The sequence below is a fragment of the Gouania willdenowi genome, chromosome 11 (genome assembly GCF_900634775.1).
Source record: "Gouania willdenowi chromosome 11, fGouWil2.1, whole genome shotgun sequence".
NCBI classification, from domain to species: domain Eukaryota; kingdom Metazoa; phylum Chordata; class Actinopteri; order Blenniiformes; family Gobiesocidae; genus Gouania; species Gouania willdenowi.
In genome coordinates this window covers 23,062,867-23,084,207 of record NC_041054.1, presented here as the reverse complement: position 1 = coordinate 23,084,207, position 21,341 = coordinate 23,062,867, and the positions used below count along the sequence as shown (strand labels likewise).

The 21,341-nt window shown below is 38.3% G+C and overlaps 1 protein-coding gene across 5 annotated transcripts; it reads right to left on the bottom strand.

Annotated features, from left to right (window-relative positions):
• Positions 1 to 14,697: 14,697 nt before the first annotated feature.
• On the bottom strand, positions 14,698 to 20,255 carry LOC114472183 (membrane progestin receptor alpha-B-like). Of its 5 annotated transcripts, XM_028461340.1 has the most exons (5): positions 20,172 to 20,238; positions 20,053 to 20,101; positions 16,239 to 16,355; positions 15,084 to 16,162; positions 14,698 to 14,759 (listed from the first exon to the last, which is right to left on the bottom strand). In XM_028461340.1, exon 4 carries the CDS (start codon positions 16,158 to 16,160, stop codon positions 15,102 to 15,104), a length of 1,059 nt encoding a protein of 352 aa, XP_028317141.1. In that variant the 5' UTR covers positions 16,161 to 16,162; positions 16,239 to 16,355; positions 20,053 to 20,101; positions 20,172 to 20,238; the 3' UTR covers positions 14,698 to 14,759; positions 15,084 to 15,101. The 5 variants fall into 5 exon arrangements, with proteins under 5 accessions (XP_028317141.1, XP_028317139.1, XP_028317143.1 ...); XM_028461338.1 differs by lacking the exon at positions 14,698 to 14,759 and having other exon boundaries at positions 14,933 to 16,162; XM_028461342.1 differs by lacking the exon at positions 14,698 to 14,759 and having other exon boundaries at positions 14,933 to 16,162; positions 19,983 to 20,101; positions 20,172 to 20,231.
• Between the last annotated feature and the right edge of the window lie 1,086 nt (positions 20,256 to 21,341).

Below are 21,341 nucleotides of genomic sequence, written 5' to 3'. Positions count from 1 at the left end.
TTTCTCGTGTAACAAGCTAGCAGTGCAGCAGAAACAAGGATGGAAAGGCCTGATAAACACGCTGTGTGGGCTCTAAAACCTTTAAACCTTTGGAAATATTCATCTTTGTGCGTATTGAATGTTCAGTGCACTTATACAGAGCCCAGAAATGTGTGGTTTTATTACTTTGAGTAAGTTTTGTGAACTCTGTTGTGTTTTCATTAGCCTGGTTACTAATGTATTTGATTTGTGTTAGCAAGCTGTTTGTTAGCATATCACATGAACAATATAGTTAGTAATTGCATTTATTTTTTTTGTTATAGTTACCGCGCACGAACAATGTACAACGTTGTCAATTGTCAACTTTGATTACAAGAGACCTCCATAAATGCAAGAAAAGCAAGCCTTATCTACGGGGATTTCTTTCATGGTTAGCTGGTTGTCTAGCAGCACACAGTCACGTGTTGTGAGGACAGCACAGTAAAAAGACGATTAAAGACGTTTAAACAACACAGAGCAACATTAAGCAACCATGAATTTACGCCCAGGAAAAAACTATCTGAGACTATGAGCTGCAAAATTATGCAGACGCAGAGAATTGTTTAGATGTCGATGCAGGGCAGCTGGATGCTACAGGCCAACCGTTGGACATGCATAAACTCCACCGCCATTTGACACCAGTTCCAGGGCTACCAGCAGGCGGTCTAACGCATCATCAGGGTGTTCAGCCGCTAAGGCCTATGCCAGGATGCAAGCAGCCAAAGCTCAACTAGCCTTTGCTGAAAAACTGGCTAATATATTAAAGCAGATTTAGATGCCAGACTTCACGTGCTAAAATCTCAACAAGCAGTGGCTGCAGCTGAAGTAGAAGCTGCTGCTTATGAACAACTTGAAAATCAGAGCGGGGAGATAAACATAAGGCCCCTTACTGAAGCTGAGCCTCTTAATACAGTACAATGAACCAGTGAATTTGTTGCACAACACTGTGAGTTACTCTTTTCTGCAGCTTCTGACAGGCCACGACTACTCAGAAATGAGAGACAATCAGTCAGTTAACCAGCTAACTACTGCTACTCAGTATGTTCCTCCTCCAATAAAACAAGAACAACAGGTACCTGGATGCACAACAAACACCCATCCGTTAAACCCAATAGCTCACACCTTTCAACCTCCAAACAACAACTCAGCTGAGTCAAATGGAGCACAAGATTTTGCAAAGTATCTCATCTTCAATCTGACAGCTAGAGAGGAACTGGACCTGCTCACAACTAGGACCAAAATCTTCAGAAAAGGTAAAAAGGATCCGTGCTGTACACACCCTCAATCCCTCTGCGGGTGTGAAAATTGTCTGGTAGCGCCTTGAAGTGTTATGGCTCCCTGGAGGCCATTGAGGATGCACTACTACAAAAGGTAGAAGGCTTCCCAAGACTATCAAACAAAGACACTGGTAGGCTAAGAGAACTTGGTGACCTCCTTTTAGAGATACAGTGTGCTAAAGCAGATGGTGCACTACCAGGTCTGGCGTATCTGGACACAGCTCGAGGCGTAAGGCCAATAGTAGAAAAACTTCCATTCAACTTACAGGAAAAGTGGACCACTGTGGGATCACAGTATAAACTAAATCATTGTGTGTCATTTCCCCCTTTTTTAGTTTCTGTACAGTTTGTGCATCAACAAGCTAAAATGAGAAATGATCCAAGCTTTGCTACATCGAGCCATAACACCATACAATCGCAAAGCTGCTGTGTCTGTTCACAAACAGATGCTGCAGATAAAACTCAAAGTTATCCTGAGCAAAGGAAAATGGAGGAACCAGATGGACAATGCCCGATTTATAAGGAACCACACCCACTCAAAAAATGTAGGATGTTTAGAGACAAACCTATTGAGGAACGTCAAGCCTTTCTCAAAGAGCATCGCATTTGCTACAGGTGTTGTGGTTCAATGCAGCATATAGCAAAATATTGTAAAATGGCAGTTAAATGTGCGGAGTGCAACAGTCCCAAGCACAAATCAGCACTTCACCCAGGTCCTACTTCTGTCCCCAAGAGTGACACATCAGAAAGTGAACAATACAAAGGTGAAGAGCAAACTGCAAACTCTCCTTCGGTTATCTCAAAGTGCACGGAGATATGTGCTCAAAGTAATGGCTCACGCTCTTGCTCAAAGATCTGCTTAGTGAAAGTCTACTCAGAAGTAGAATTGAATCAGTTTGTGCTTATGCTAAAACAATGTCGGACTCCGTAATTTTCTCTGGTCCCTTACCAAATCTGACCTGTGATGACATGTATAGCCACATGTCATCATTTAACCGCTGGCTATCGAGGTGGTGTCCAGAAAACGAGGTGGGCTTCATTGATAATTGGAGATCCTTCTGGGGAAAACCGAACCTGATAGGAAGAGATGGAATCCACCCTACTTTGGTGGGAGCATCTCTACCATCAGAAAACATGGCACAGTCACTGTTATGACATCTCATGAATGAGACCATGTTACAGAGGTGGAGTCCTCCACGCCCCTCTGCGCTTGCCTTAGGACAGTTTCCCTCCCATTGCTATTATGAAAGCTGTGTTCATTGCCGTGACAACTGTTGTGATGGTGATGAATATTATTTTATAGAGACGGTGTCTGTCCCCCGACCCAAATTTCACAATGATTTTAACATAAAATCAAATAAAAGAGGTATCAATTATAAAAATCTGAAAAAAATTAAAATCTCAAATATAGAAACACCAAAACATAAAACCATTAGATGTGCTCTATTAAATATTAGATCACTGAGATCCAAATCTCTACTAGTAAATGACCTTATCTCAGAAAATAACTTTGATTTATTCTGTTTAACTGAAACATGGCTGTATCAAGATGAATATGTTAGTTTAAATGAAGCCACTCCTCCCAGTCATTTAAATACTCATATGCCACGAGACATAGGCCTTGGAGGTGATGTAGCAGCTATTTATCATTCCTCTCTCCTAATCTATCCTAAACCAAAGGCCAATTACACTTCCTTTGAAAGCCTGGTTCTAAATGTATCTCATACCGAATCAAAAACGTGCCAGCTAGTCTTATTTGCGATAATTTACCATCCTCCAGGCCCTTATTCTGAATTTCTATCAGAATTCTCTGAGTTTATATCAAACTTAGTGCTCAGTTCTGATAAAATACTGATAGTAGGAGATTTTAAATAAGTCCTACCTATCTGATAGTTACCAGTTTGTACACGTGAATAATAAGTCTTCTGTGTACACTAAAGTAAGCTGTGGGGTTCCTCAGGGCTCTGTGCTAGGTCCTCTTCTGCATCTATATGCTCCGCCTTGGTAATGTTATGAGAAAATACGCTGTTAACTTTCACTGCTATGCTGATGATACCCAACTGTATGTATCAATGAAGCCAGGTGAGACAAATCAGCTATCTAAACTTGAGGCCTGTCTAAAGGATATTATGGCCTGGGTGGACCAAAATTTTCTTCTTCTTAACTCAGACAAGACTGAGGTCATTGTACTGGGCCCACGACACCTTAGAGAAACCTATGCTAGCCTAACTGCCCTAGATGGCATTACTCTGGCACGAAGCATAACTGTTAGAAACCTTGGGGTTCTATTTGATCAGGATTTATCCTTCAATTCTCACATAAAACAAACTTCAAGAACTGCCTTCTTTCATCTCTGTAACATTGCTAAAATCAGATCTATCCTGTCTCAGAGCGACGGCGAAAAGCTAGTCCATGCTTTTGTTACCTCTCGACTGGATTATTGTAATTCTCTTTTAGTAGGCTTCCCGAGCAAGTCGCTTAAGACACTTCAGCTGGTTCAAAATGCTGCAGCACGTGTACTGACTAAAACTAGGAGAAGAGATCACATTACTCCTGTATTAGCCTCTCTGCATTGGCTTCCCATAAAATATAGAATAGAATTCAAGATTCTTCTTCTCACTTATAAAGCACTAAATGGACAGGCACCAGTCTATCTCAAGGAGCTTGTAGTGCCATACAATCCCCCAAAACACTACGCTCTCAATATGCTGGACTACTCGTTGTTCCATTTGTCTCTAGAAGTAGTATTAGCAGTTGCACCGTCTTCAGACTTCATATGTTAGCGCTGTGTGCTCGTTTTAGATCCTTGATGATATGGTCTACGTGATTTAATTTAAGTCTAAAGTTTTCATTAGTCATTTCATTTTGCCGTTTTTGTCTTTGAAAAGACTGTATTAAAATGCATTTCGTGATGTTAGCTTGGCGCTAGCATTAGCTCGGTGCTTGTGTTAGCTCACTTGTTAGGGTTCTGCAGGTTCATCATCTTCATTGACATCCCCCATCCCAGTCATTTTGAACAGTGAGTCCTTGAATGCAGGGTCTCTGCACTTAGGGCAGCTGGGTTCATTCAATACCCATTTCTGCACACATACTTTACAGCCAAGGCTGCGGCAGCACGGCGTTGCCACAGGACTGTCCATAACATCTGCAAAAGTCACAGTAATTGTAGATCAGAACAACAGCTTGATCAGTTTCATCATATAAAATGTCACCTCCATCCTTAGAAATAGTAGAGCACAGATACAGACATTAGGCTGACAAGTATTTGTGAGAAAAAAAATCAAACACATATTGTACATAATAATGTTGGCTATGAGTTTGATTCTTTGGGGTTTTGAACCTCACATTAGGATCATAACCTAATGAATTGAGTAAATGTATTAAGTATGAAGTGTTTGCCTTTTCATCATTTAATACAAAATAGTGGATCTAATCTTTGACCACTCATACTAATACTACCATGAAATATATATGTCACGAAAACCAGCTGATTAATTGTAGCCTATTTAAGCATATGAGGGGAACATATACATGATTGTGATTTACGTCTCAGGAAGTGTAAAGATCCAGCCTTGCTGAAAGAAATTACAGCCGATGCCTTCAGGAGAGAGCGCATCAGACCGTCACAACGTGCAAAGATTTTGAGGAATGACTGATCAGCTGATTCGGGATACAAATGCACGTACAGAATTGCTGCAATGTGGACACAGCTCTTTTTTACCTTTTAGGGACATCTCTTGCGTGTCTCCGCATCACCACTCTCATCCTGATATGGGTTCATAAAGGTGCGTGTTTGAATAAACATGTAATGTAAGTAAACACTGCGAGCCATAAAAAGTTAATCTTAGTCTGATCATATTTCAGTAGGGATTTGGTGTCTCATATTGTTTGTTGGGACGTTATGTAGCTTTTGTAAGGCTTTTAATGATGTATCACTCTCTGTGATAGATCCTGTGCCTGCTTTATATTCTCTCTCCCCGTATGCTTTTATTCTGACAGCATCACTTCCGCATGTCGGCTGAAAAAAAAGCCAGACCACGTGACCTCGTTTTTCGTTTCAGAGTTCAGAACGGAAAAAGGAAACAGCTGATTTTCGATGTTCAATTGTAAAAGGAGAAAAGGACACGGGACAATCGAAAAACGGGCCAATTTTGATTTGTTTTATTGTTTTTTGATTAAAAAGGAGAGGAAGAAAAACGGTTATATTATTTTGGTTTACAGATGAATTTGGGATTATCCAATGATACCCAGACCTGATATGGTGTGTGTGTGTGTGTGTGGGGGGGGGGGGGGGGCGGTTGAGGCTGGGTGAGGCTGTGTTCATGTGGGTGGTGGCAGAGGGAAAGAAGCTGTTTTTGTGTCTGGAGGTTCTGGTCCTGATTGACCGAAACCACCTTCCAGAGGGGAGAGATTGAAACACTTTGTGACCGGGGTGGGAGGGGTCAGCCACAATCTTTCCTGCGCGCCTCAGAATCCTGGAGGCGTACATTGCAACACTTCTCGTAAGACACTTCCATGAATGTTCAGCTCATCAAGGATGACACATTACAGATGGAGCTGTCCGTGGCGCTGGTTTTTGGATAATCGAAGGTAAACATCTTGTGTCCTCTGGCATCTGTAGCTGTGTCACCTGCCATAAGCTGCGAGGTAAAATGCAGGTCCAAAAAATGGCAGACTTGCCTGCAGACCTTGTAACTCCTGAGCCTCCTTTCACGACTGTGGGTTTAGATGTGTTTGGGCCATGGACTGTAGTCACTCATCGTACTAGAAGGAGTTGTGCTCAGAGCAAAAGATGGGCCGTTCTCTTTACATGCATGTCATCCAGAGCCGTACACATAGAACTAATTGAAACCATGTCAATTTCACTCACAGAAAACTGTGAAGATTGTGAAGGCCTGTGTAGCCCCGCGTAATTATTTAAGCAGCACAGATGCTGCCAACTCCCCCGGCAACCAGTTCCATCCCTCCCAGGTTCACAGACTCCTCTACACACGCAGGTGTTCCTGTGAGTGGAGAATGGAGGGCAGTGGTAGCAGGCCACAACAACTTGTTGGACATTGGCCATCTCAGCTCCAAATGATCTCAGGTCATTGTTCCTGACACCACAGGGACTTGTTCCCTGGCAGGAGAATGTAATCAGAAAAGGTATGCTGAACAGGAATGAAGAAAATATAGACTGCAGTGAATTTGAAATACAAAACTGTTTTTATTGCAACACGCTGTAACAAACAAAATAAAATATGCTAAAAAAGAATTGCACTTCTTTGTGACCTCTATTCTATATTCTCATACAGCACTTGGTAGATTGTATGTTTGACTGCCTCAACTTTGTGTGCTGGGATGGATTCTAGCATGTCAGCAACAACACAGCCAAACCTTGTGTGTTCTGTGTCCTTAATGGCAGAAGTGATCAGAATCAGAAAAAACTTTATTTATCCCAGAGGAGTAATTAGGAAGGCACTGAGCAGCATATAAAGAAACAATATTAATAATGGAACAACACAAATATTAGTTATTATACACAATGGAACAACACTAACAATAATATTTATACTATATATATACAGTATATATATAGTATCCAAATAATATACACACATGCAGAAAACAAGGGGGTTGTGATACACGTACTGTATATAAGTCAGGCCACTTCCGGCCATCAGTCTAATTTTATGCGGCCCCCAAAGTAAATGTTCAAAATGACAGAAAAATTCACAACACGTGATCATGTGACCCTCTGATCAAACAAACACATTTTTGTGGCCCTGCTGTGATTAAAGTTGCCATGATTTTCCGTGCGGCTTGTCCGCGTAGTTAGAAAAATGTGGAGGCGCTCTACGCGGAAATGTTTCTGCATAGAGTGCCCACGCGGGGGGGCATGGCGGCAAAATTTTTGCGTCAAGCATAAAACACCCTTAAGGCAGACAATAGCAAAACAATAAGTGTTAGATAGTACCAACAGGATCTTTAATTTAAATTTCCTTGATTTTGTGACACATTTTTTACGCAATTCATGGAAATGTGGTGGGATAATTTCAGGAAATGTGCAGAATTTAAAAAAATGTTTTGAGTTGTTTGAACAATTTGCGATCATGTGATGTAAGTATGGAAAAAATGTGACCCTTACAAATATTGTGGAGTTTAATTGAATTTGCGTATTTAGATTTCTACAACTGAATTAGTTGGTAATTTACTCAATGATTCACGTTTTCTTTGTCATTTTTTCACTTTCTACTGTTGGCCACATTGGATGTTCCAAAGGGCCGGATCTGGCCCCTGGGCCTTGAGTTTGACATATGTGGCCTAGAGAGTGATGGTGCGTGTTCTTCAAAGCTTTACCTCACATTGAGCATTGACATTGAACTGAATGTAGAAGTTGTACAACTATTTAACAGTTGTAGTTTAGATGTGTAAATAGTTTCAGGGAATTTTTGTATTGTTTGCACCTTCTAGTGTTATAAATAAATAGTATTTTGTATACCTGTTTATTCTTAATTTCTCCTTAAGCGTTACATTTCATCCTTGAACTGTCTTTTTCTAGTTTGTTTATTTGAAGTCTTTTCTGTGTTAATATTCTTATTTTGTGAAGGTGTATAAGCATGACAACAGCAGGTGACTGACACATAAGGAAGTCAAGAACAATCAGTGAGTAACGGTAGGCCTAAATGTTTTTTGTCAAATTAAAACATGAATTAATCTGGAACAGGTCCAAGTGATTCCAACAGTGAATCAGTGCTACTCTCCACTTATCTTGACGGAAAATCCCGAGTTCAGACAGTCCGAGAATGAGTAAATATTCTCATGACCAAGACCTTCAGAATGTGGTCTTGAGTATTACAACACTACTGGTAATAACAGTTGCAAAATTATTTGATTTATAGTTTTGTAGTATAGTATAGAATAGATTTTTATCTTAGATGTTTTCACGTTTTACAAGACTTTACTCAAAATTGTTTATTGAGATGGGTGGAGGAATGTTTAGGAAGTAAACCCCCAAATCTTTTCTTTTTTTTTTTTTTTTTTTTTACAGAATGTTACAAACTGGCTGGTTGGCCTTTTGCAGAGGTGTTATTGTTTCACCCATGGTGTTAAAACACTATTGTTGCCCAAAGCAAGCATATGGAAGGGATTCAGGAGCAGCATACACAGTTCTTCATAAAATTACATAAATATCAGGCAATAGGAAATGTACTGAGCCCAATGGAAAATATGTCCCAAAGTTTTTTGTTCCTCTCTCCTAAACATTTTCCTACCAAGTGGAACTATGGCATCAGCAATCAGGAGTTCCTGGGCATTCGTTTGTGCCAAAGGAGTCATGGCACTGGCTGGAGAGGATGGAGAACAGTTTGTTGAAAGGAAATATCTGGAATTATTATATAAACTGCACACCATGTGAATGAGTGCTTAACTTTACTCGTTCAACTTCAATGTAGGTCTGGTATAGAACTGAAGAGTGAAGAGCTTTCCTTAGTTTTTACTAACTCCAGTGGGCTTCCCCTCATGATTGCTTCATGATTGCTCTACGGACTTTGTCATTGGTCTTCCCCATATGACACCAGAAGTTCCTTTAAAGTTTGTTTATGTTATATTTTTGTCTACTTATGGGCAGGGGGGGACTGGCCATCTGGCATACCAGGCATCGTTCTGGTGGGCCGTCAAACCAAAGTGGGCCGGTGCGGTCCGCTATGCTTTTTTGTTAGTTTTTTTTGATGAGTGAGTGGAGGCAGATACAGTATGTTAACAGATGGCCAAAAATGATCCAAAAGTGGCAAAAACGTGGCAAGAAAAGAGTGAAAAGTGACAAAAATGGGCCAAAAGCAGTCAAGAATGGCCAAAAATGTCCCCCCCTCTGCAGGGGTGAACTGGCCATCAGGCATACCGGGCATCATTTGGTACGCTACTTTTTTTTTTTTTTTTTTTTTTTTTTTTGGAGTGGAGGCAGACATGGCAACAGGTGGCCAAAAACTGTCCAAAACTGGCAAAAAGTGTGTAAAGTGAATAAATGGGCCAAAAGCAGTCAAGAGTGGCCAAAAAAAAAAAATAAATGGGACAAAGGAAGTTGCAAAATGGGTAAAAAAGAAAAAAAGGGGGTTAAAAGGTTTCAACCTTTTAAGGTTTTCTAGGGGAATAATTAAAATAAAGACATAAAAATCACATGTTGAGCATCACTGATTTAATAACAGCTTCTATGTGGTGTCCTCTGATAATGTAGTGGGCTGGGCTGGACACAAAATGCTAGGGCGGAATTTTTGTCCAAGTCCAGCCCTACTTATGGGTCTCTGTCTGCTCCACAAAAAAGTGTATATATTCTCTAAAACTCAAACTCTAATATTCATGGTACCAAACAATTATAAAAATACAAAAAATAAAAGAACAGTCCAGAGAATGTGGGCGCCCGGCCACTTCTGGGACATTGTAGAGGAACCCATTTGTCTCACGGATTAAGCAAGAGAGATGCCTTGCTTATGTAAATTTTCAATGCTTTCACATGTTTTCTATATAGAGGAAGAGGTTTTAAGTAAAGCCAAATGAGAGCTGGAGATGGGCACCAGCCTTGATGTAGAAAGGATCAAATGTTTTATATGGGATTGGAAAAAAAAATACAAATCTGTAATTACAACAAAACAAAGGTTCTATAAAGATTCCTTTTTTCTTTTAAATGCGAATAAACACATCATTTTAGGCTTGTTTTCAGGATAAAATGCTTCATCTGGGAAGAGGAAACCTCACTGTGAAAATACATTCCATGGATTATCATTGTTAGGCCTACACTGTTGAGATGATATGTGGTAGCCTCTCCTCCTCTAACAATCTTGTTTTTTGCCCCATTACATTTAATAAGCAGCACACTGGCTCACTAATTCCATTGTGAGCCAGCAGGCGAGAGTGTGGGGGGGATGTCGGACAGTGCTGTAATTCAACTGATTCAGGGTTTGGAGAGGACAGCTGAGCCATTAAGCTCGTAGTGAGACTGATACTTGAGTTCGAGTCAAACTGGGAGGGTTTTATGTGTGTACAAAGTTAAATAAGCTCAACTATTGGGAAATCTTTGCCCAGCAAAGAAAATAGTTTGACGATCAGTGTGTAAGTGACATACTCTCAACACTTGAGGGCACCAGAACGACTTCCTACGTCAAGCTTGTAACTGTATTGATTTCATGGACCACACATACACACAGACTTCAAGTAGATCGGTCTGGAATAATCTTTTTATTTTCCACAATAGCTGAAAAAATCGAGGCTGTCATAGTGCACCATCAATCCCTCTGACCACCACACTCATACGAGGCAATGTGGGTAAAGTGCCTTGCCCAAGGACACAACAACAATGACCAAGCTTGCATTATGTTTTTTCATTCTGAATTAGTTATTCCAAATTAAATTATTCGGAATTAAAGTGTTCTGCTTCATGTTTAATAGTAAATCCGAATTGAGGTTTACATAGAAAGCAGGTTTATTTGGCTTGTTTCAGTTCCTGGGGGTTGGGAAGGGTTCTGATTGGACAGGGGGCGAATATGAAAAACACAACAAACCTTTTATTGTTGGCTACAACACAGAAGATCACATGATAACTGTTTTTACTTTTTTGTTATTGTAGTGTTGAAGCAGCAGCTCGACAATAGCACACGGTTTCACTTTGGTCCGCGGAGCAGGAGAAGGAGATAGCAACAAATCACTGGTAAGTAAAGCCCAGTAAAACTCTGGAAAACAATAACCAGGAATAAATATTTGCTCCTTGGTAAAGATAGTAACTCTAACAACTGGTACAACGATAAACTTGGTGATATTACAGCCTGTACATGCAGTACAGGGACACATTTTCTCCGTCTCCGGGTTTTAGTATCACCCATCTGATGAAGCCTGTTCCGTTTGTGTGTGTGTATTAAGTCTGTGTGAATGTCCACATGTTTATGCCTCTGTCCATCCACTCCTCTTATTATCACCGTGTCTTCTAAGGCTCTTATGAAATAGTCCCTGCTCTAGTCTTGGGCACCATTTTTGAATATGTATGCATCATCACGACTGGCCGAGCATGTGCAGAACGAACGGAATGAACTTAACATGGAATTAAACATTTACAAGATGGTAAAACTGACTGATCAGGTTTGAATTGAAGTGTACTGTGTTCTTAGGATTCCTGGTTGTACTTTGTTAGTAACACAGGCTGACATATGGTTTTTAATAATGAGAATATACACATAAGTGTTACGACTGGTGCCTGAATTTCTTTTAGAACATTTTTATCTTGGCTTCCTACCTATTTTTTATTGTTAAAAAGAACACAGAATAAATGATTTGCAAGATATCTGGACGTGACTCATTTTCTCTCAGTGGATGATTTACATGCTGGTGAAGAATTTGAAAACTCACACAAAAACTCACCCCCCCTATGTGACATAAGTTTATTATTTTAGTTTGGATTTCTGGTAGTCCTGTTTTTGTGTTCATGTAGGTTTAGTGTTTTGTAGTTTGGAGCAGTGTTTCCCAAACAGGGGTACGCGTACCCCTAGGGGTACGTGAGCACATCGCAAGGGGTACGTGGAAAAATGAAGAATTTAATTCCAAGATAATAAAAAATATTCAGTCATTTCACAAGTCCATCAATAAAATGGTACGTGTGCTCTATCGCTTTTTAAAGTTTAAATGTCTGTTTAAAGGAGACATTTTCAAAGAAGCTCCTTTTGTGGTAAATATCATAAAAGTTATATATAACACAGGCAGGTTTATTACTTATGTATTCATTTATATTACTTTTTTTTTTCTAATTTCAACTTTATTATTTTTCTTTAATAACAATATAATCATAATTAATTAGTATTAATATTACAAACGTTTACTATAATATTTCTTATATTAATCTTTTTTTTGTCTTGAAGGCAACATAGTTTTATGTTTAATTTGAGTTGAATAAGAAGATAATGCCTGAATATTACTTGTTCAATTTAAGAAGATGAAATAAAATGAAGTGTTGAATATTCAGTTGTGTTATGTTCTACATTTGGAGAATCATGAACACGTACGATAGAGTGAGGGGGTACTCATGTTAAAAAGGCTCAAGGGGTACACAAGACAAGAAAGGTTGGGAACCACTGCTGTATAGGTTTGGTTCAGTGCCCACCCTACTTTTGTTCAGTGTGGCCAGGATCTCAAGTCCCTTTTATTTCATTCTGTTGGTACTTTTAAGAATTTTTGTTAATAAATACTTTGAAAACTTTTGATTTCTGTCCAGCGTCTTCTATGTTGTGGACCTTCAAGCATTTTGGTCTAACATCCTGGAAGGGGCCATAACATAAATTGGTGGCTTGTCCGGGATCACTTTTGGAGGCTCCCTGTCTCGATTGGGTTACCCTCCCAAAAGTGACATTTAGATTTGTGTGGATGGGTGCAGTATTTCATCACTGGCTTTGTGTGTATGTGGTTAATTGTGCTGCAGTGGCATTATGTGTGTTTAGTTCGCTATCGTGCACTGCAGCACTCTGTTTCATTTACCACATGGTTCGTAGTTTGTGACGAAGCAACTTTGGTTTTAGTTCAGCTTGGTGCTGGTTATGTTGCTTTGCCACTTTGGGTTCGTCATTTGCCAGTATTTTGCACCGTCACAGTGAACAAGCTTTGTAGTGATCTGAGAAAATGTTCCTCTTTTAATCAACAGACTGATCCTGACCCTGCAGTGTCAATAGAGTAATTTAGACAAGTGTAACCCTAATCTGGTTATCTCTTTAGTGACATAATCAACGATTTAAAGATAAATAATGGTTAACATCTTCACCTCATGGACAGAAAATCCATTGTTTGATTTCCAAAGCTTAAAGTCAGTCTAGCCACTCTATCCAAATTGTCTCCACCACTTCACCTACAATGTTCCTGTTTATGGATGGAGAGTCATGTTTGAGTAGAATCCTTTTTTATTTGAATACAAAACCACCGTTGTACTGAGAAGGGATGGACTTTATCTCTCCTTTCAGTTAAAATGGATTTTAGTAAAATCATAAAAACTTTTCTACAGAAAGTGTTGCGGGCGCACTTAAAATTACCATTTCAATATTTCCACTATTGAAAAAAAAAAAAAAAAAAAAATCCAACAGTTTTGTGAAGCTAAGTTATTGCACTCTACAACCAATTACAGTAATATCACTCACACGCCTGCGTAAAGCTGCACCACAGACAGAGCACAGAAAAACACAGCAGATGAAGAAAAAAGAACAAATAACAGATTTTTATCAAAAATGTCAGCAGAATTTTACATAGGATATTTACTTACAAACCTACTATGTTGTATATATATAGTTTTATTACATATAGCTTTATTACAATAAAGGTTCTTAATTTGTGGGTCAGAGCATGGTATTTGGTGGCACAGCCATTTTCAATGAGTCACAGGCAAAAAGCAATAAAAACCTTTTGCTGTTATTCTGATTTCCTGACTATTGCCCTGTTTTTTGTATTTTTGGTATAAAGAAGGTATAAGTTGAGAATCTCTGTAAGCTATTAAAAGTACATCTTTAAATACATGTTGTGTAATTTTAGAGAATTCCAATTGCCAATGAACTAGATTAGCAGTAGCACAGGATATTTTTTATGTTTTTTAATATTTCTCTTCAAAAATCAAAATGAAAGCTTTTTCAGATACACAAATCTGCTCAATCAACTCTTATAAATGCTTTAAGATTGGACAAGATTGGATCGTGTGATGTTAACTGTAGTTTATTCACATGACTTTCTCACTTTATCACTTTTCATCTCAATTATGCTGTTTATCATGCATTGTCTTTCCTTTTGGCATCCAGTATTATTGGCACTTGACTCAACGCATGTCAAAGTATTGACAAGTGTCACGGCAAATTTGCGGTTGACCTCATTTGGAGACATGATTTATTGCTCTGGTTGAATGATGGAGTCCAGTCGAAGCATGATGATTTTATAAACAAAGATTTATTATGAAACTAAATAAAAAAGAGTACAAAAGAAGAAGTGTTCCATCCTGTTGGAATGAAAGGCCCACAACAAGGATGGTTTGAATGGTTTGGCCTTAGACTCTGTGTTGCACTGTGGATACAATACGATCTGTACTGTTTAATCTAACATGACTCAGCTCTTCAAAAGTGCAAAGAGTAATGGAGTCATCATGTATTAAAACATGACAAATTGTACACCTGAAGACACGATATGATGATGAATATAATAATTGCCATAACACTAGTTTAGTGGTTCTCAAACTTTTTTTGGCTCAAGTTCCCCCTTTCTCCTATTTCTGACTTAGTCCGACTAAAACATTTTGCTTAGAAAACTACATAAAAACAACTATAGAACATAATGATAGAAGGAATGAGTGAAAACACACATTTTAAATAAACTTATTTTGTAAATAAGTGAATGAATCAATATTTAGTGCCCTCTGAATAGATTTATTTCCAGTTTTATAATTTCCAGTCATTACTAACTTTTGTATTTTAATTTCATGTTCTTTTTTATTATTCAGTATATTTTTCTCTTATTTTGTATGTTTTTGTTATATTGTGTGTTATTGGTATTATTTAAATTATTCTCTGTGTGTGTGTGTGTATTTTTGTTGTCGTTTTGCATGTTTCTCTGTTTTTTGTGTGTATTTTGTAGTGATCTTGTGTATTTTTCTCTCATTTAGTGTTTTTGTTGTTGATTGGTGAGTTGCTGTAATTATCATTTCTAGGTTAAACATTACAAAACTCCATATTTTTTATGCTTTCATTTCATTTGTTAATTTTCCTTTCCTCTTGTAATGCCACTAGGTATTCCTAGAGGTACACGTACCTAATTTTTTTCTTTCCATCATTTAAATTTGGCTTTAATGTCAAGGGCGAGTTTTACTTTTCTCAACACAAAAAGAGCAATTACCAAACATGCCACTAAAGTCATTACATATAGTCCCACAAAAACAGCAGCCTCGTGGCTCCTGTGCAGGTGTGAGTACAGCTCTCTGCGGACTGTGTAGTCTATTTGGTACGAGTGGATCTGGCAAAGCGTGCAGCAAGATAGTAGCACGTGAAATATTTGATGACTGTGTCCAAAGAAGTCACACTGTCCTGGGAAACAGCACTCTGGCAAGGGAAATGTGAAGAAGAAGGCACTGCTGAAGAAAAAGGCCACTTGACTAAAGTGATAGATGATTGCAGGGTCAGCACTGGACCAGGACAAGAGTCTCATTATCAGAGGACAGCTGTCCCAGAAGAAAGCCAGCACTGAGGGAACTACCTGGCACACCTTACATAACCACAGGTGCAGACTTCCACTGTGGTATTTACCAAAGCAGCATCCCAGGCATGAAACACAGCTGAGAAGCACTGCAACAGGCATGAATAGTCCTTGGAGGTGTTTGTGTAAGCTGTGATCCACAGCATAGTAATAGTGAACCACAGCACTGCCATACTGGTACTGAGCTACACCCACATAGTCCAGAAAGTAGAAGGCGATGTGACATAGTTCGGACTTGCTGCCCAGTAGGTGAGCAGCTACGCTACAGGCCGTGTAGATCAGAGAGGACAGGATGAGGATCAGCAAAGGCCACGAGTGATGGTCACCAACAAAGTCCACCGTCTCTGTGAGTTCATGCAACTTGGCCAGAATCACCAAGAACGCTAGCAGGTGACTCCAGATGTTGATGGTTTCGTTATGACGCTGGAACATAGACAGGAAGTAGTAGCGCCAGTTCTGGTGAAGTGGTCTGTAGCCAGCACAGATGTAGCGCTCTCTGAAGTATGAGGGGACGTCCAGGTCTCTGACCGTGGCTGGCATGGAGGGAACCGCATCAGTCAGCATTTGTGGTACCTGCCTGATCTGCTGCAGGCTGATGAAAACTCGCCCCAGTTTCTCCATCACAATGGTCGCCATGGCTGTAGGTTTGAACAAAAAAAATCAAAAACTTATAATCACATTTTTACTTATGATTAAAATAAAACTCTTATTTACCTTTACAGTGTAGATCCACCCTTTATCTTGGGCCACTAATTCTTGATTGTTGGAGCAACTTCATCCATTCATTTTCAGCACCAACATTGCAGCTCTGGGAAGGATCCCAGTCAGTCACTGGGAAAACATAGATAAACACATAAACACAACTTATCACTCATACAGAAATGTTGAGATTCCAATAAATCAAATTATCAAGAATAATGCTGCATTCGATTGCACTCGGAACCCGGAAAGATCATGGGTCATCAATTTAGTGGCTGGCCACAGTTAGCTGATGTTTGTTTTTATACTTTTCAAGGAGCAAAAATGTCTGCTGGGTAGATATATTAGCTCCTCAAGGGTAAGAGAGAAAGAGAAACATCCTACACTTTCAGTAAGACTTGAATGCACCAACGGGGGGAATCCGGCATGCTTCATAGAACCATAGACTGTAGAGAGTGCATTGAACTCTACGGGTATCATTACTTACACAGAACGGTGTTCAAATGAACAAAGTAGGGATGGAAATACCACTACAGAGTTATTCAGCACTTTCAGTAACACACATGTCAAATTAGACGGCTGAGGTGAAAGCGACTGTTTACGTCTAACTGTGGGTGCCGCCATTTTGCCATTTTCCGATTCATTCTGTTGGATTTATCCGTGGTCCGAGTGCAATCGAATACAGTATTAGAATTGCCTTCAAATGGTCATAGTATCCCTCAGTATTAATAACGGACACTGTCATGTTTCAGGTGGTCGATGGGTTGTCTTCTAATCCAGAGGTTGGGGGTTTGATCCCAGCCTATATCTTTCTATGTGTCGAAGTGTCCTTGGGCAAGACACTGAACCAAAGATAGATGGGCAACTTCTATCACAGCAGGGGCCACAAAATGTGATTGTCTGATCCGAGAACCACATTATCAACATTTATATCAGCATTTAGAATAATGATCAATCTGAGCATTAATACAAGCTTGTAAAAACACATTTAGTGTGTTTTTACATTCATTGTGTAGATTATCTCGCCAGTATGGCAAATCTTTGTTGTATTTTTTTCTGATCTTGCTGTCATCATGTGTATTTTTTTCTGTCGTTTTGTGTAACTTTGTGTACTTTTGTATATTTTGTTGTTTTTGTGGTCATTTTGTGCGTTTAAGTGGTTGTTTAGTGTGTCTTTGTCATGTTGTGTTTTATGAATAATTGTTTGTATTTTTTTTTAATCTTTTTTGTGCTTTTGTTGCTACTGTACTTTGGTACTTTTTTTTTTTTTAATATTATGTTGTTCTTTGTATAACTTCCAACTTGATGAATTACAATTTTGTTTTGGGGCTGTACAAAATTAGCGCTGAACTCTAAGTTGCTCCCAATGGTTGATTAGCACCTTACATGGCAGCTCTGCCCCATTGGTGTGAGAATATGAGTGTGGGACTACCTCTGTGGTTATAAAGCACTATATAAATCAAGTCCATTTACCAACATTGAGCATCATCATTTTGGAGATTTCAACCAAACATTATACATTTCCGGTCCTGTTTATATTTTATGGAGTAATAGAATAAGTAGAGTAAACAGTCAACTGTCCAATAACCGAAGGGTAGGAGGTTTGAATCCTGCTCTATCCAAGTCATTGTTGTTGTGTCCTTTACCCACATGGCCTTGTATGAATGGGTATGAATTGTGCATGAATATGGTCAGAGAAATGGCGTGAAATGGCAGCCATGCTTCTGTACCACTACTGGTATAACTGGTGTGAATGAATAATTATTTCTGTAATAAGCTTTGAGACCCGTCGAAGAAAGCGACGTATAAATCCAAGCCATTACGGCAACCGTATGGATGGCTCCTGCCTTATTATTATTACGTGAGACCAAGTTAAACTAGTGTTGAATTGTTCTGGTTCAAATGGTTGAATGTTTTAACTAGTGACCAACATCAAACTGCGTTGCTAGTTTCAAATGGTGATGCTAGTTTTTGCCAAGCTGTCCACACAACTATCACCGTGTGACTCCATTGTAAAAGGTTTTGTACAAAGAAAATGTGAGAATGGAGTAAAAATGCATCTCCAATGATTACATCTATCTTTGTTGCTCCCAGTAACACAATCAGAAGTCGGTCACCTGTTACAACACAGGCACACACACACACACACACACACACACACACACACACACACACACACACACACACACACACACACACACACACACAAATATGGGGGGTGAATCCATTCTAAATGCACGTGCACCAGTCCATTGCACGTGTACCTGCCTGCCTTTTCACTAAACGTACTTAATTAAAGTAGTTAGGTGTAGTGGCAGGTGTGGGATGAGTGAAGCTACAGTGATCAGGCGCACTTCACTATCCGTCACTGTCAATGTGACATGTAAACAATTAGAAAAACGTTTGCAGGTATGTCGGTGTGTGTGGAGTTTGAGTGAGTCCAAAATGAAAATCAGTCCTCTCTCTCTTTCTCTCTCTCTGCACTCTTCTCTAATATCCTGTTTTTATTATTATTATTATTATTATTATTATTATTATTATTATTCAAAGAATACTAAAAAAAAACAGGATATTCACCATTTTTTTTATTTATTATTCTTTTAATAATACATAATACAAAAGCAGACAAACATGCAAACAATATATAAAGCGAATAAATAACTACATCTATATATACAGTATGTTAGGGTGCATCAACGTTTTCCAACGTTTAATATCTTTCTGTCCCCAATCTAAAATTGTTCCAATGCCAAAGAAAAGATAACCAAGCAAAATATTGGCCAATTCTATCATTTTTTTTAGGGTCCACCAAGCACAATAACAACAGAAAATATGCAATATTTTGTTGTTTTCCTGAAGGACGTAAGAAAACAGAAATTATAAATTACTGCTAGATCATCAATTCATGATGCTAACTGTGTAAATGTGTCAATCATGCTTTATAATAAACTAAATACACTTTATTTATTTAGCACCTTTCAAAACACATGTTACAAAGTGCTTTTCAAAGGAAGCTATACATTAGAAAATAAAAGATATTAAGCTTAGGTCAGAGATTAAAACTATTTAAAAAAAAAAAAACAGAAACATAAAAACAAGTTATAAGTTACAAAGTTATTTATTAGGATTCATTATCCAAAGCAAAATATATAATAATTTCCAGCAACAACAAAAAAATAACCCAAATGCTATATTAAACCTAAAAATCACTCATAATGGGGCATATGAAAACATTTCAACCTTGATGTGGACCTCATAAATATAAATTGATTTACCAAATATTTTGCAAGGCTTCCTATTTTGGTCATTGGAACATAATTAAACTAGGCACAGATTGATTTTAAAACATTGTGGGGTTTGATGCACCCTAATATATGTGGATCATGTCAACAAGTTACAACTAAAGTATCACTGACAGTCTTTTAGTCCACATGCACAGCACTTCAGTAAAGTCTATTTTTTTTTTTATTTACATTGAAACAAAGAATCAACAGTCTTTGTTTTGGTGTGGACGACTTAAACACCTGAGACGTGTACTCAGTGTACGATAAATAGACACCTAGCCTGCATTCCACCTCCTCCTTGGAGTTAAGAAAACATATCATTTTAAAGAAAACAGGAGGATCATGGTTTTCAGAACTTTGCGATCAGACAAGCCGGCAGGAAATGGGATGAGTGAAAGCAGTGGCATGCTGTGCTGTGTGAGTGCACTTCAAATACAAGAAAAATTCACATAAATAAAACTATGTGATCTCATACCTTTGACATCTAACAGCCGCTTTTCTTCAGGAACATCAGGTATGAATTTAACACCATTAAACAAACTCACCTTTTCTGATTTGGGCTCCAACAAGAAAACTCCCAAACTTTAAGCCGATCTGTAAATATTTGCAACAGGATTGTGAAGAATCCATCATGTACAGATAATCATAAAACATGCACACTTACCTAATCAAACTAGTAAACTTGTGAAAGAGACAGCAGTTCTTTCACTGCTAATGAACCTGGTCAACAGTGTGCTCAGCCTCAGCGTTTCCAACGGTTTTATAGCATTGGGCGTTGCTAAAAAAAAGTGAACAAACCAGTTCTGTCCTAGAAGTATTCTTTGATCAGTTACCACGTGAGTGCAAACAGCAGAACCATAACTTTAAGCCCTTTTTTTCTTGCAATATTAGGCAATACATCTCATAGTGTACATACTACCCAAAGAATATAGATGTGAGAACTCCCATCCAGCAGCAGGTTTACATCAGGTTTGTAACTTAATAAAGTACTGATAACTGTCATGTTGAATGCCCAGGTAGCTTAGGGTAAGCACTTTAGGGCCTGTACTAGGTAACTGGATTCCTCTTATCGCGCCAACTTCCGTGTGTCCTGTACTACAACACTGGTTACATTCTTACTGTGGTAAATCACCATGGTAACTTAGACTGAACACCTAACCTGGTCTGGAGTAGGCTTGTTCTGGCTAGAATATGAGCAAGGATGAAAGCCCCGCCTCCTGACACGCACTTGCTGTTAGGTTGCACAATGCGCATGTTAAAATAAACAACAACTTTTTGCAACATTTAACAACAAACCACGTTTAAAAAACGTATGACAATTTTTTATATTAATTTTGACCAGATTTACAGCAATATTTGTGAAATTTGTGATATTTACTTTTCTCGTAAAATATAAAGTTGACGTTAAATGTAAATGTTAAATGTAAATGTTAAATGTAAATGTTAAATGTAAATGTTAAATGTAAATGTTAAATGTTATGTTTAAATATAAATGTTAAATGTTAAATGTAAATGTTAAATGTAAATGTTAAATATAAATGTTAAATGTTAAATGTAAATGCTAAATGCTAAATGCTAAATGCTAAATGCTAAATGCTAAATGTAAATGTTAAATGTTAAATGTTACGTTTAAATATAAATGTTAAATGTAAATACTAAATGTTAAACGTGACATTTAAATATAAATATTAGATGTTATGTTTAAATATGAATGTTAAATGTAAATGCTAAATGTTAAAGATAAATATTAAATGTTACGTTTAAAAATAAATGTTAAATGTAAATGCTAAATGCTAAATGCTAAATGCTAAATGCTAAATGTAAATGTTAAATG